Raw genomic sequence first — 15,401 nt, forward strand, 5'->3', positions numbered from 1 at the left:
CTCCTGTGTTCTACTTATTATGAGTCATTTAAGATAAAAAAATCTTACATCGTAACTAAAATTGATGTAAAATAACTAAGTTAGAGAAATAAAGTAAATAAATAACAAACCAAATTGATGGCAGCATACAAAAGGAATTGTTTACAATTTTCAGTTTTCAGGGCATTTTTTGCTGGATACATCACATCAACTTCCTTGCTTTTTATGAACATTATATTACTCTTGATGCTCCAATACTTCACTTACCTTGTGTGTCGACCGTCGGACACCTGAGTCGAGCTCGTTTAGATAGCCCAATAACATTATCTAGTATTTCTTTAATACGAGTATTTTTGCGTGTCCGACACTCTACAACACGACACTCTATAACACGAGACTTTAACACCTAGAAAAGTCAGAGTGACATAGATTACATCATCGACCAAGTACCCAAGGAATTAAGAGCCTAATCCTAGAACATCTTTTACTTACACTAGTAGTTCACTATCACCAAATCCCCTTAATATATCCACCTTCTAATGCTTGTTTCAAGAGATAGAATGCCTTCTGTTCCTTGAGCTTGATCCGGAAGACTTGGTGTCACCCCGAACCAATGAAGTAGTCGGTGACTGAGAACTCCCACTCGTCTCTGAGCTCTTGCTCTCGTTGTTACCCTTTCCCGTACCCCATAACTTATCGAATATCCTCCTAGATCGAGAAGGAAGCAACTGAGCACCACTCTGACTGTTCCTACTACTGTTTTTCTTGGCCATTGATTTCCCATTTTTTGGGATCGTTTCGGGTTCCTTGATCTTCACTTTTTCTATCTGTTTCCTTAGTGATTTGCAGCTATCTAAGGTTCTTTGGTCCCATTCTTCTTCATCATTAGGCGTGGAAGATGAAGTATTGTTGGAAGTTCTAGTAAGGGTATGCGTTGTACTGCCTGACCTCATCTGCTCAAAGTACAAAACTTGTACAACCACTCGAAGTGGAAGCCGCTCGTTTTGTGCTGCATGCATTGATGCATCCATTGTGAACTTCTTAACATCCATGAGCCCGCATATTTGCTTCTTTTCCGATTTAGTCAAGTCCGGATGTCCCTGAAAGCAACAAAACACCATTTAGTATACCAATAAAATCAATTTTTCCACAAACGGCTTAAATAATAGAGAGAACAGATCAACATGATAATAGCAATAAGCCAATGCAAAAGGTACCTTTAAGTACGTATCAACAGCTCTATACAATCCATCGTGGATGGGTCTAGCTGATTCAGGTATCAATCTCGCCAATTCAATGAAGCTTGATGGAGTCAAATTTGGATCAGAAGCAATTTCTGTAAGATATGAATCTATGAGTCCGCCAACATTTATCCAAGATTCACGGTCTGCACTTAATTCAGGCTCCTTCTCACTGTAGTCGTAAACAGGTATATCCCAGCAACTTTTCTCCTCGAGTATAAATTTTTTAACAATGCCTATAATGAGTTCAACATCATAAGTAGTAGTTTTAGGAGACCTTGCCGGGATTAACAGGTCCTTCACCGACGCCTGATCGAACTTCAAACTGATTTTTCTCACCAACTCTTCTGTTGCTGAATCATCTGCTTCAACTAGAACTGCGACTTTTAATAGCTTGAGCAAGAAGCTACAGGAACATCCCAAGGATCTATCAGGGGGTAATAAACATATGATTGTTTCAACCAACAATTTGTTTCTTTGAATATGATCCTCAGAAACTAAGGCGTCAACAGAATCCGGAAGCCATCTAATGGCATAGAATTTTAGAGCTTCCCCGATCACAGAACCATCCATTCTTCCATTTGATTTAATAGCAATCATAACTCGCTTGTACATGTTGATATCTAATTCACATATATCCTCAACCCACCAATCTTTAGGAACTGACTCGATATTCTCATGCTCCGATATTTTGTCTTGCATAGCCAGTTTTCTATTATGTGTGTACGACCATGTTATTTTTGAAGGGTTCACAGATGTCTTGGATGCAATGGAGTCTATGCATCTACCGACAATCTTAAGATCTTCAGACCACTGTAATAGCGATTTAGTGGTTTGAAGGACGATAATTGAATCTTTCCAAGTGCGGAAAATACTGGAATTGAGAAACACTTCTATCTTATAAATGAGATTTCCTCGATCAATGTCCTCAGTCATTCCGAGGTACTCAGCAGCACAACGAGCGACAACGACATTATATGCATTAAGAGTAACAGTCATCCCATAGCAGAACTTGGCACAAATATCAAAAGCTTTTGGACCACCAGGAAACTCAGGCAAATGAATTTCATCGCATTTTTCTTCATCAGCTTTCAGAATGAGCTTTTGCAGACGGCTGCTCTTTGACAGTAGAGGAAACTGTAGAAATGAATGACAAACTCACATTAGAAAATAAGAATATAAAAGAGATGATCTTCGTTAATTTTATTACAAAAAACAATGATTTTATTAAGTGGTTTTTCATTTCCGGTTAACTGCTTTCAATGTTAGGGTCAGGGAAAAGCCATCGCATATAACCGAAAGGCAATTAGAAAGTAGGAACAAAGAACATCATTCAAAGCTCTGTAGAATTGTAGAATTGTACAACTACATCCCAAAAAAACATGACATAAGAATATCTCCACTTTAGGAAACAATCGGGCGTTAAAACCGTAAGCAACAGATCTATCTTTCCACCCCTAACATATACTTTGGACCCGAAACTCGCATCAATTATTGAGGTAAAAACTGAAAGAAGACATAAAATTAAATTCACTGAAAAGTTTCACAATTCAAAGAGAAAATAAGGATTATGAAGCAGAACACATAAAATAAGAAGCACGAGCCCCAAATACGTACTCGTTTAACCTAATTAACTAGCAAAGATTTAGAGATTTTACCTTGTGAAGGTAGAATTTCACTTCACCCACGTTTACAGCAACATCAGAGGCGAGGTCTGAAGAAACATATCTGCAAAGATAGGCACAAAATAAAAGTTAACGCACAGAAATTTATCTGCTGAGATCAACACGCATTGCCCTACAAAAAAAACTACTATCCTTTCAGTCCTGATTTCCTTTTCTCATCAACATCCCATTACCTTAGTTCCATTTGTCTGACTTTTCTTTTCTCATATTCCAGATAATTGTATAAAGGCACACTAGGTTTAAGGTTGACCACTTCTTGAACCGAAAATCGGAAATTATATTAACAGAATGCATAAAGGATAGGAAAGTAAACGGCAACCCAGCAACAGATTGTTCATTTTGGAATTTATGAAAATTTATAATTTCCATAGATAGAATCTTGGATGGAGATTTGGCCTTAGATTTTCCGAAATTCCATCCGACTTTAGATAATAGGCCACTTTGAGTTTAGTATCATTCTCTATGAATTAAGCTCAAATGACATTACTTAATCAGGACAAAAAAAGAATTTTAGTTAAGGGCATAATTAAAGGATGGAACAAAGATTAGATAGAAAACGGAATTTTAGTCAACAGCTCAAATGAGTTTAGTATTCATTTACAACCACTTCACATAACTTATTACGACTCGGGAGTTATAAGAAACGGAAGGTGAAAGGAGTTGTCCAACATTTATGGAAATGCAAGCTGCTACATAAATGCTCCACGACGACAACATAAGCACTAACCAAGCGATCATAGTGCAAAAACACAACATAGTTAAGGGCATCAAATAGCATCCACCGGGTCGTAAAGTTTTCAAAAACAAAATTGATGTTTCTCATGTTGTAAAGGAGTGACGTAACGTGTTTTGCCATTTTGAGGGATATCTCTTACGTTCAGCCAATTAGTGTTAGGATAACCGCATCATTATTTTTCCCGCATTACAATATCGTTAACATAATCAGGATTGCAACTCGTACCACGTTTTTGTGATATGCATGCTTTAACGACAAAACATTAAGTGACCACTAACCAGTAATAATTTAACAATCTAAGAATCAAAAATGATACCATAATACATGGTAATTTATGCAAAGGATTAGCGCCAACTTCACCTTTAACATGATCTGACCATAGAAACAAACATTAGGCAAGTGAATGGACCAGCTAGTTTGCTTATCCAAAACAGACATCCCCCAACCCCACCCCACCCCACCCCACCCACCACCCAATCACAATACAATGTCCCATAACGTACAATAACCCATAATAGTGTCCTGACTGGAAACTTATCAGCTAACAGCACAAAAGACAACATAATGACAGAAAATTAAGAAGGGCCCGCCCCACGGCATTCAAATATACAAACAAATTAGAGTCTTGTACCAATCTATTCAAATATTGGTTACTTGAATTTCTCTATTCCATCTGTTCAGATTAAATGATCGCATTTAACTCTTTTTTCAATATATACCCTTTCACACATACAAAATCATGATATTACAAGTGGTATTCTATTAGAGTAAATTGGAAAATATTGATAGTCAAAACATTACAACCATTGTTCGACATGCAAACCTTGGGTATTCAAGCTTTCAATCATATTAAACAAAATTTTCTTGTTTAGTGGCTGGATGATGTTCCAGCTTTCTATCAAAGGCCAACATTCGGTGTCCACTTAGTCAAGTCTCAACAAAAGAAAAGTATGTCTCATTTATACTGACATAAATGTGAACATAATAAAAAAAAAATATTAAAAATAATAAAAAATTATATAAATCATTAAATAAACTGTTTTAGATAAATTTATGATAATATACATTCATAACAAAAAATTACAGACGGAAAATTAGAAGATAGTTGTTATGGGTAGGATATACTAGATATGATTGCATCACAGACGGAAAATAAGATCATATAAAGTCTAATTAATTCATAACACTATAGAGGGTAAGCTCTAGCACACCCAAACAAAATTAATAAAGCATATAATTCAGAAAAAAATTGTTTGAGATAAAGAGTTACTCCTAATCCACACAAATATAGAGTAATTACAAAGACCAACATTACTGTGTCAGAAAAGGAGTGGTTCTAAAAAGTCCAAGCCAATGGGCAATACAAATACAATTGCTTTAATGTTTAGAACCACTGTCAACATTAAGGAATGGTTCAATCTCAATGACTGGACCACTTTCCCAATTGCACCAATTAACCCACAACTTAGCTCATGCCTGGGTTTCACCTGACTCTATTTACCATTCATCATCAGTTAGTTCTCAGCTTTTTCTGTCCAAAATTGTGATAAGCAGAAGAGTACAAGCTGATAAAACACAAACATGCACATACCTTTTCATAATATATTAATACTTCCTCCGTTTCATATTAGTTGCAACATAGGCAAAAATGATACTATTCATTAATCATTTGTGATTAGTTTTTAATCTAAAAATTAAAATATAGTCAAGGGAGATCTTATTTGATTCGTCTCATTACAAAAATTAATAATATTAACTTTTTATAATTGTTTATAATACATAGATATATTAAGGATTGAATAAGTACGTTAAACTGCATGAAAAAGCAAATGTTGCAAGTAAATTGAAATATATTACCTCCCGTTCTGAAATACTTGCCATTCTTTTTGTAATTCTCTTCAATCTTATAATATCATTCATGTAAATCAATTTTTTTTACACGTATCATTTTGTGGCAAATTCCATTGTTTTAATTTCAAAGATACTTTCCAACTAGTGAACATGTATCCCCATATTGGCACATCAACCAATATAATTCTCTCTAGTATGACTTATTTCTCTTCCAATAGGCATTAAACAATGCATAAGTATACACAATAAAACAAAATCTATTCCAAAATGGTTGTATCATGAAATTAATGAAGCATATCCACACGATTGCAAACACAAACCATTCAACTTCATACTAATTATCAAATTATAAAAAGGAAAAAAAGATTACCTAATAGAGGAACCATCTGACTGAAAAGTATCAGGCTTGGAACCAAGTTTCATGAACTTCATCTTCTTCCCTTATGTAATGCCAAGATTACAATTCAACTTTTAGAAATTCTTGAAATTAATGAATAGTTTTTCCCATAAAAATCTCCAATCAAAATGAAAACTCTTAAACATATCAGCAAACCAAGAAGTAGGGTAAAGAACCAACAAAAACCCACAAACTTTTCCCCTAAAAGAAGACTAACCCACCTTCCTTTCTCGCTCTAAAACCTTTTTGTACAAGGCAAAGCAAAATAAGAACTTTACTTCAACCCAGGTAATAAAAGAGAAAAAACAGCAAAAACCCAGCTCATATTTAGCCCAATTTCTCCTTATATTCAACAATTAATTACTCTATGAATCTGCAAGCTTTTTTACAAATGGATGCAATAAATATCATGTCCCCTCAAAACCCATCTCACTATCACACCACATCACCTAATTAACTCCTTAGCCGCCTTTGCTCTGAAACTTCTGAACTTTGCCAATTTTTCTTCTGACCCAAATCTCAATTTCAAAGAAAAATCTCCTGTTTTTATTGATAATTTATTACTTATAATAATGACTTTAAATTGATCATTTTTTTGAAGTAAATGCAAAAGAAAATAAATTTTCACTCCAAAAAGCTTATTTACACACGTTTACCAGATATATGGAGAGAGAAAGTGTGGAAGGTAGAGAGAGAAAGTGTGGAAGGAAGACAGAGAAAGAAGGAAGAGCAAGACAGTGTATATTCACAGAGTGTCTGAGGACAGAGAAATAAATATGGACATGTTCTTTGAAGACCTTTTCCTGAATTTATGTCCAAAGTAATGTGCCCAATCCCAAAAAACTCCACTATTTCAATTAAATGTCTCTCATAATATACCAATGTAAAAAAAAATTGACCACACCAATGGTTATTATGTAAGTAGAAGTAGTTGGCTTTCAAACTTTTTTATTTGCACTCAAATGTATTTTAACATTATTTATCAATGTCATTATTATTGAATTGTTTGAATACGAATTTAATTGATTTTTAGCTTTTATAACTTTTTATTATATATAATTAGAAATATTTATAATTAAATTAGTAAATTAGATGTCTGAAAGTATACCTGAGGGCAAGTAGAAAAACGTAAAAAGCATTATCTTAGAAAGATAGAAAAGTATATAATGGCAAAAATATTATAAAAACAGGTGGATATACAAGTTGAGAAGCAGAAAAAGATCATATAATGGTATTTGAAGAAAGAAAATAAGGGCTAATTAAAACTCCCTCCTATTCACCTTAAGAGTTACATTTAGCTTCTATTCACCTTAAAAGTCACATTTAGCTTTTCATGGATTTTAAGGAGAGTCAAAAGAGTAGGAAAAAGAGTAGTATTATAGATTTTTAATGTAAGGTAGGAAAATTAGTATGGGTAATGGAGGGTATAATTGAAAATAGGATAAAGCGACTAAGGGCATAAAAGTCAAAAACTCATACCAAAAATAGAAATGAGTCAATTAAAATGACTTGACTATAAAAAAAAATGGGACACATAAGCTGAATAGGAGGGAGTATCTTGGTGCAAAATGACGGAAATATTTTTCCTTCGTTCAACTAAAATAAACATTTACACCAAAATGAGGAGATTGATTACTCTATACCTCTTTTCTAATCACTTTACACAAATTTTTTTATCCATCACATGACACCGTATTTGTATCCTTGACAACAACTATGTGCCCTTAATTTAGTTTTTAATTATCATGTATTATGGTAACACTTTATTTCTACAATAAATATTTACATTCAATGCAAACATGTTTGTGATTAGAATTTAAAAGAGTATTATTGGCAATATATTTCACTTGGAATTGAATGCTTTCTGTCTCTAAAAGGCTATGATATTGGAGTATTAATTTAAAAAAAAATTTGAAATATTTTTTTTTTAATTATATATCATTTAAAATATATTTATGTTGAATTTTATAATATTCGTCTTTATATATTGAATTTTAATACATATTTGTACAATTTTTATAAAACATCTTTAATGATATATATTTTAAATACATTTTAAGTCCTGCAAAAATAAACAAACCTTGAAAATTTTGTGAGGGATAAGTACATAAAATCAATAAGATTTTTCTATAGTTTTTAAAATTAAACCCAATGTACGTAGATGTTTCAAACAGACATTTGAGAAATAAAATTAAGTTGGTTGAATTTTTTATTTTATTCTTTGTAAGAGATACCTTTTAAGAAAGAGAGAGATAAATATGGTCTATATGTGGTGAAAAATTAAACTTATGTCATAAGAGTAAAACAATATTATTTTATTGTAAATATTGAATTAATGGTTTATAATATTATTATTTAATTCAATAATATAGCATATATTCATCAATTATAAATTAATTAAATTTTATTTATGTATGAGAAAAACATATTAAGATTTAATCTGATTTAATTTATTCTGATATACATTTTATCTATTATAATTTCTAATAATAAAATTCATTAAATAAAAGAAATAAACAAAAAGAATAGCCACTAATTTAATTAGACTAACTAATACTCCCTCCTATTTATCGTAAGTGTCCCATTTACTTTATGCACTCTATCTAATACACTTATTCAATCTTTAATATATCGAGTTATGTATAATTAAAAATTATTAATAATCTTTACATCAAAACGAATCAAATAAGATCCCACATGACTATGTTTTAACTTATAGATTAATAATAAAATGCAATTTAAGACTGATAAATAAATAGTGTCTTAAAAGTAAATGGGACACCTAAGATGAATAGGAGGGAGTATATAAACCATTAGTTTGAATAAAAATTGGCTTTTCCTGCTGTTAAAGCACACCAGCAATGATAATTACAATTTTGTCCTGTGTAATTTGTTGAATTTACTAGTTGCTGTCATTTTTGGTTAAGGAGTTAAAAACCCTGTTGGTTTTTGGCAAGGATTTTAACATCCCATGTGTTGTTTGACCCGGTTTTAGACAGTTCTCTTTCTCAATTTTTTTTCTTTTTTGACTTTTTAGATGTTTAATGAATACTGGGGCATTTTTGTAGTATTTAATTATAAGTGTTTTATTACTACGTTTTATTTAATCCAATTGCATTTGACTATGGACTTCATAAGTCTAATGTGGACTTTGGATATCTTGATTTTTTAAATTTTTGGGTGGATCTCTTCATTAGAAAATCTTCCATTATAGGTAAATTTACTCGAATTTAAAGATTTAAATGCTTTTGTTTACACTAAAATTATGCTATATTAATATTTTATTGGGAAATTTTATGTGGTAACCCTGAACTATCAGTTTTTTCATGTGTTAGACAAAAGTGAAGTGTTTTTATTAAATTTATGCTATTTTTTCGAACATAATGACTTCTTTTTCAAAAAATAGACGTCTCGATCACCCTAATTGTCCACATATTTTGTGATCCAATCGAAATAAGTAATTAATTTAATCAAAAATTTAATATTTTTTCTACCACATAAAAAAGTTGAAAGCTTAGGGCCACCACATGGATTTTACCACGTGAAAAAACAAAAAAAAATGTTTATAACCACATGAAATTTCTATATTTTATTTTAAGTTCCCACAAAATTTATCTTGAAAACGATTCTAAATATTGGATCTAAATATCAATAAACATCTAAAAGAACATCTTTATGTTAAATGACTAATGAATGAAAATAAGACATGTTATTTAGGTGGATTTACTTGTTCATGCAAGTATTGGTTAAATTTGCTTGATAAATGAACCCAAATATAAACACGAAAAATTATTGTTTCAGCGAGGACAAATCTATAATTAAAGGAAAATTTTCGCATCTTAAATGTAAAATTTTGCTGAATTTATTGTGAATGTCAGTATAATATTAGAAAAATACGAGATACACACTTTATAAGTCAAGGAAATACCATTTCAAAACCATATGACAATGAGAAGATAGGCTGATCCAACGACTTATACAGTCAAGTGTGCATGTGGGAGTAATCAATCAGGGTAAAAAGTAAGAACATCATTCTTTTCGAACCCACCATTTTAAAATTTTGATCCAACCATCGACTCGGATTTCATGTTAAGTTTAGTTGGACTTATTGTGAATGCCAATATATTATCGGGAAAACACGAGGTGCATACACTTCATAAACCAAGAATATATCATCTCAGCACCATATGACAATGGCAAAAAAAGGCTCTAATGAGAAATAAAATATGCACATTATCTTTTATTCATCATTGTTGGATAAATTATCCCTACATTAAATCAAGCCATTTTTCTCTAGAACTTAAGTTGATCCATAATTTACAAGTACATACATGAAGAAATTGTACATTCACTCAAAATCCGTGTTACATACTCTACAAATCTTTTACAATTTTAATTATACATCTAATTTTGTGTTAAATCATACAATCTAACAAAATAAACTTAAAATCCTTAATTTTTTTGTTGATAGTTTTTAATAAAAATATATATAACTTACTTAAATCATTAGATTGTAGATATAGGGCGGCTGAGCATGGGGTAGAGCAAGTAGGTATTGGGTAGAGCAGGTAGGTATTGGGCTAGGTGGATGGGTTTGAATGCATATCTGATTGGGCAGGCATAGGTATATAAAAATTTTAACCACCGTAGGTGGTGGGTATGGAAATTTAGGTGAGTTTGAGTATGGAGGAGGGCATCCACTTGACCATTTTCTAACTCTATTCATACCCATCGAGCCATCCACTACCTACCAAGTTCATACACATACATGTTCCAACTGGGACGGGTACGATGCGAAATCCGTATAATTTTACCTGTTTGTCATTCCTATGTCCATCATAAATTAGTATTATGGCCGTCGATTAAGAAGGGAAAGCAGGCTATCGCCCAGTTAGGGCCCAAAAAAATATTTTCATGTGTAAAATTAATATCAATAAAAATTAAATTTAGGTATAATATCAACAATACAAAATAAAATCGATATCATATTATTTATTATGCCTAAAATTTTTAAGGTCATTTTACATCTTTTGCTCTACGACCCAAAAATAAAACAGACAACCTTAATTACCAGTTGCCATGATTTATTCCTAGTCAATAAGTACAATAACCACCATTGACATGTGAAAGGAAGGATAAATAATAAAATATATTTCTCATGTCCCTTATATTTTATATTTAATGTAAAATGAATGAAATTTAGTAGAAAATGAAATTTAAATAGAAAATGAGATAAATAATAAGTCAGTAATTATAAATAAGGGTTATGTTGGGAGAATATAAATTTGTGGATGAAATAATTAAAATAACGAAAAACTACTTTGAATAATATAATTTTTTTGTTAATTTTTATTTAATTATACTAATTATTGATTAACCATGAATAATAACAATTTAGGGGGTTTTTTTTCTTAGAATAATACTAACTTTAGTTTATTAACTAGTTTACCAAATTTTTTTGTCATATAATCCACAATAGTTTGATTTTTAATATATTAGGTACTCCCTTCGTTCTTTTTTGATCTTCTACATTACTATAACGGGTAGTTTCAAAAGTTATTTCACTTTAGAATACTTTTTATTTTTAGAAAGTTTTTTATTCCACTTTTACCCCTTAAAACTCCCATTTTCTTTTAATGTACTCCTTTTCTTTTATTTATAATTATTCTCTCTCTCATACTTTCAATACAATCATTACTTCACACTACTATTTAATTAAAATAATACTCACTATAACCCAAAGATTCTATCTTCCTTAATATGTGTGAAAAACCCAAAATGGAAGATCAAAAAAGAATGGAGGGAGTATATTTTAGGGAAACATCCCCTTAAGTTGATATTATTTATGATTAATCAAAAGTTAATACTCCCTCCTATTCATCTTAAATGTCCCATTTACTTTATGCACTCTATCCAATGCACTTATTCAATTCTTAATATATCGAGTTATGTATAATTAAAAATTATAAAAAGTTGATATTAATAATCTTTACATTAAAACAAATCAAATAAGATCCCACATGGCTATGTTTTAACTTATACATTAATAATAAAATGCAATTTAAGAGTGATAAATAAACAGTGTCTCAAAAGTAAATGGGACACCTGAGCTGAATAGGAGGGAGTATTATTGTAGGAAAATAAACAAAAGATTGTATTATTTTTAATAATTTTTTCTTAAAATAATAAAAATAAAACCAATATAATAAATAAACAAATGTAAAATCAATAAAACGAATTTAAATAAAGTAGTGTAAAATAACAAACACATAGAAACTATTAGTGTACGTACACATTAGATTATGAACATTAAGCAAAAGAAGAAAAACAATGATGTCATGAATCATTATTTAGCCTTTTTTTTCAGCTTGGCAATCCACTGGCTAGAAGTAGTGGCTATCCTGGGATTGGCAAATGGCGATTAGCGATTAGCAAAAGTGCCTTTTAAGAAGTGTGAGAAAGATGATGCCATTAATATATTTGGCAAAGCGAGTAATGAAGGTCAAGCTGGCAGCTATGGCAGCCAAAAACAGAGCCTTTACGGCATTTTTATTTGAAATCGGTTGGTTTGGATATGCAGTATAGAATTGGATTAATTGTTTGTGTTGAATATGGCATACTGGCATTGGACTTTATGATTTGCTTGGTCCCTATGTTCACATTAATGTCAAATTAAAGCTCCTTACAGCTTCTAGAGTAGGTTTGGTTTCAAAACTACTCTATTTCTACTAATTTAACACTTTTTTTTTTTTTTTTTGGAAACACTTCGCCTTTTTCTAATACCTCTCCCTCTCAATTACTCGCCACATTCGATATTGTAGTATTATTTATTTTTTTAAGTTAATTTTACATATTATAATTAGTCGGATTTTGATTGAATTATCTAATCGCATACTTTTATAATATTAAATTTTTATAATTTTTTGTTAAGCCTAGTTTAAGACATAAATGATCAAAATTAGACATTGGATTACGTAAAAAGTAAAATGTAACAATTATAATAAAAGGAAGGAATTGTGAGATTATTTTCATGATATTTTGAAGTTTGATAAAATAGTTTGTTGGATAATTTTATTTAAATTATTATTTGGTAAATTAGTACTTCCTCCGTTATAAAATATTTGTCACATTACGGTTATTAACACTATTAATCATTTAAGCTTATTTTACATATTGTGGCTAATATGTAAGAAAATATATAGTCAAGTGGGATATTGCTTGAATCGTCTAATCGCATACTTGCAAAATATATTAACTTTTTATAATTTTTAAATATGCATAGTTCAATATATAAATGATTAAAACTATACATTAGATTGCGTAAAAAGTTAAATATAGCAAGTATAACGGAACGGGTAAAACATGTTAAAATATTTTGTTGTTCTGAATTAGCTAAAACAACTAATTAACCATAACATATTCTTATTACTAATTATAATATTCATAATAGCTAAAACAACTAATCTAAATTAGCTAGTTGAATGAATTGATAATTTATTTGGTCAAATATGTTTTGATATGTTAGAAGATGATTGATCATCAATCATATTATTCATATTAATTAACTTTTAAAGCTCAATACTAATTAATTTTTAAAGTTTTGAGCTGTAAATAAAGATTTATTTGACTTTATCTTTTAATCATAACATCTATCAAAAAAACTGTAAAAAACCAAGTCTCAAATTTCTAAAGCACTTGACAAGTGTAATTTTTTTAATAAATTATCCAAACTAATTGAATTAAATAGCTTACCAGTTTACATCAATCAAAAGATTTAACAATCAATCAATATTTAACATTTTAAATTTACTGATATAGTTATAGAAATTATTTCAAATAATAAAATACTCTAATCTATAAATTGACTAAGAGAATGGAAACAATAAATTAAGAATCATTTAGGTGATATTAACAAATTTAAAATTATAAAATAGGGAACAAAATATATTAATTATATATCTTTTAATAAATTACTGTTAGAGAGAAATTTGAAACAAAATAAAGTAAAAATATTTAGATGACATTAAATAATATATTAAGATTTAAATTGATTTAGTTATAATTATTTCAACTAATCATCATACAATCATAATTATAACATCTATTAAAAAGCTATGATAGTAAATTTATTATAAGATGTTTCTGAAATCATATTTATATATATCTTCATACTAAGAATTTCGTGCATTGCACGTGATTTTATACTAGTTAATCAATAAGTTATTATTAATAATTATTTATGTAGTGTGAATCAATAAGTACATGAATTCTCCTAATTAATTGTAATAACATTATATTTCTAACTTATTATATGTAAGTAAAAGCTAGCTTATAAAAAAAATTATCATTGAGATTACCCTTGTATAGGATCGGATCGTAGAATCGTAAAATTGTACATTAGAATCAGAATTTTGATAACTATGGGCAAAGTTGTAGAATCGAGATTCTACTTGGAAGCATTTAGTGAAGTAGGATTAAATTGGTAGGATCGTATCGTAGAATCGTATGATGTTATAATTAAAATTTAATATGGTAAAATATTTTGTGCCGAATAATAATTATTCATTTTACACCTTTAAACTCGTGAATTCAAGTTTTGTTTGACTTGTACTTTAATAATCTAATGCAAAAACATACAATTATTGATTTAAAATGCAAAATTGATAAAAAAAAATATTATTGTTTTTAAATTATGATTAGATTTTTAAAACATATGTGTATGTAAAAGAAAATTAGTGAAAGATGAAACAGAAAAAAAATTAATAATTATTGAGAGTAAGTTTGCTGGATAGGATTGATTGATTCTAAAATCTTGAAATAGTGGAATTGTGTTATGATTATACCTCTCAAAATCGTTTGTCAGCTAGAATTGTAAGATTCTTCCAACACTATGATTTTACCTATAATCTAGATCATTTGCTTGTTTGGATGGTAAAATCGTATAATCGTGATTAGAATTGCAATTTTAATCACTATGAATACATGTCAGCAAAACCTTTATTATTAACAATATATTGTTTTTGTATTTCATCTCCAAAAACCTTACCTTTTGTATTAAGGATGGTAGAGATGACTTAAGAATGTAAATTTCTGAATCTTTGCTCTTGTTTTTAGCTTGTAAATGAGAGGTTTACAGAGTGTGCATAAAGAATAGAGTAATTTTCCTATGTTTATTTTTATTATCACTTAATTAATTAGTTTATTTAATTATTAGGCATAAAAGCATGACAATAAAACATTGTGCCACGAAACATGTCACACGATTAAAACATTAAGTGACTAACAACTTTGAGATGCATTTTTATTCATCTAATATAGATTAATTTTAATCTGTATTTTAAACGTCGTTTTTAATGGAGATGTTACAATAAGATTGTTGGATGAGATTATTTGATCTTAGAATCGTAAAATGGTGTTATGATTCTACCTCTTAAAATTGTATTCCAATTTAAATCGTAAGATTTCACCAACACTATAATTTTACCAACGATGTAGATCGTTTCCTTATTTCT

General features: G+C 29.7%; 1 protein-coding gene across 1 annotated transcript; it reads right to left on the reverse strand.

Annotated features, from left to right (window-relative positions):
- Window positions 1-80: 80 nt before the first annotated feature.
- Window positions 81-6,805, reverse strand: LOC130817569 (BTB/POZ domain-containing protein NPY1). Its single transcript, XM_057683351.1, has 4 exons — window positions 5,863-6,805; window positions 2,879-2,948; window positions 1,197-2,357; window positions 81-1,079 (listed from the first exon to the last, which is right to left on the reverse strand). Exons 1-4 carry the CDS (start codon window positions 5,922-5,924, stop codon window positions 528-530), a joined length of 1,845 nt encoding a protein of 614 aa, XP_057539334.1. The 5' UTR covers window positions 5,925-6,805; the 3' UTR covers window positions 81-527.
- Window positions 6,806-15,401: the final 8,596 nt, after the last annotated feature.

The sequence above is a fragment of the Amaranthus tricolor genome, chromosome 7 (genome assembly GCF_026212465.1).
Source record: "Amaranthus tricolor cultivar Red isolate AtriRed21 chromosome 7, ASM2621246v1, whole genome shotgun sequence".
Lineage (NCBI taxonomy): Eukaryota > Viridiplantae > Streptophyta > Magnoliopsida > Caryophyllales > Amaranthaceae > Amaranthus > Amaranthus tricolor.

Excerpts from the sequence above, each read along its gene's own strand:
- LOC130817569 (XM_057683351.1), bottom strand. The coding sequence starts at position 5,924 with ATGAAGTTCATGAAACTTGGTTCCAAGCCTGATACTTTTCAGTCAGAT. Across the intron at positions 2,358-2,878 it reads TGAAATTCTACCTTCACAAG|TTTCCTCTACTGTCAAAGAG; the intron begins GTAAAATCTCTA and ends TCATTTCTACAG. Across the intron at positions 1,080-1,196 it reads CTGTTGATACGTACTTAAAG|GGACATCCGGACTTGACTAA; the intron begins GTACCTTTTGCA and ends TGTTGCTTTCAG.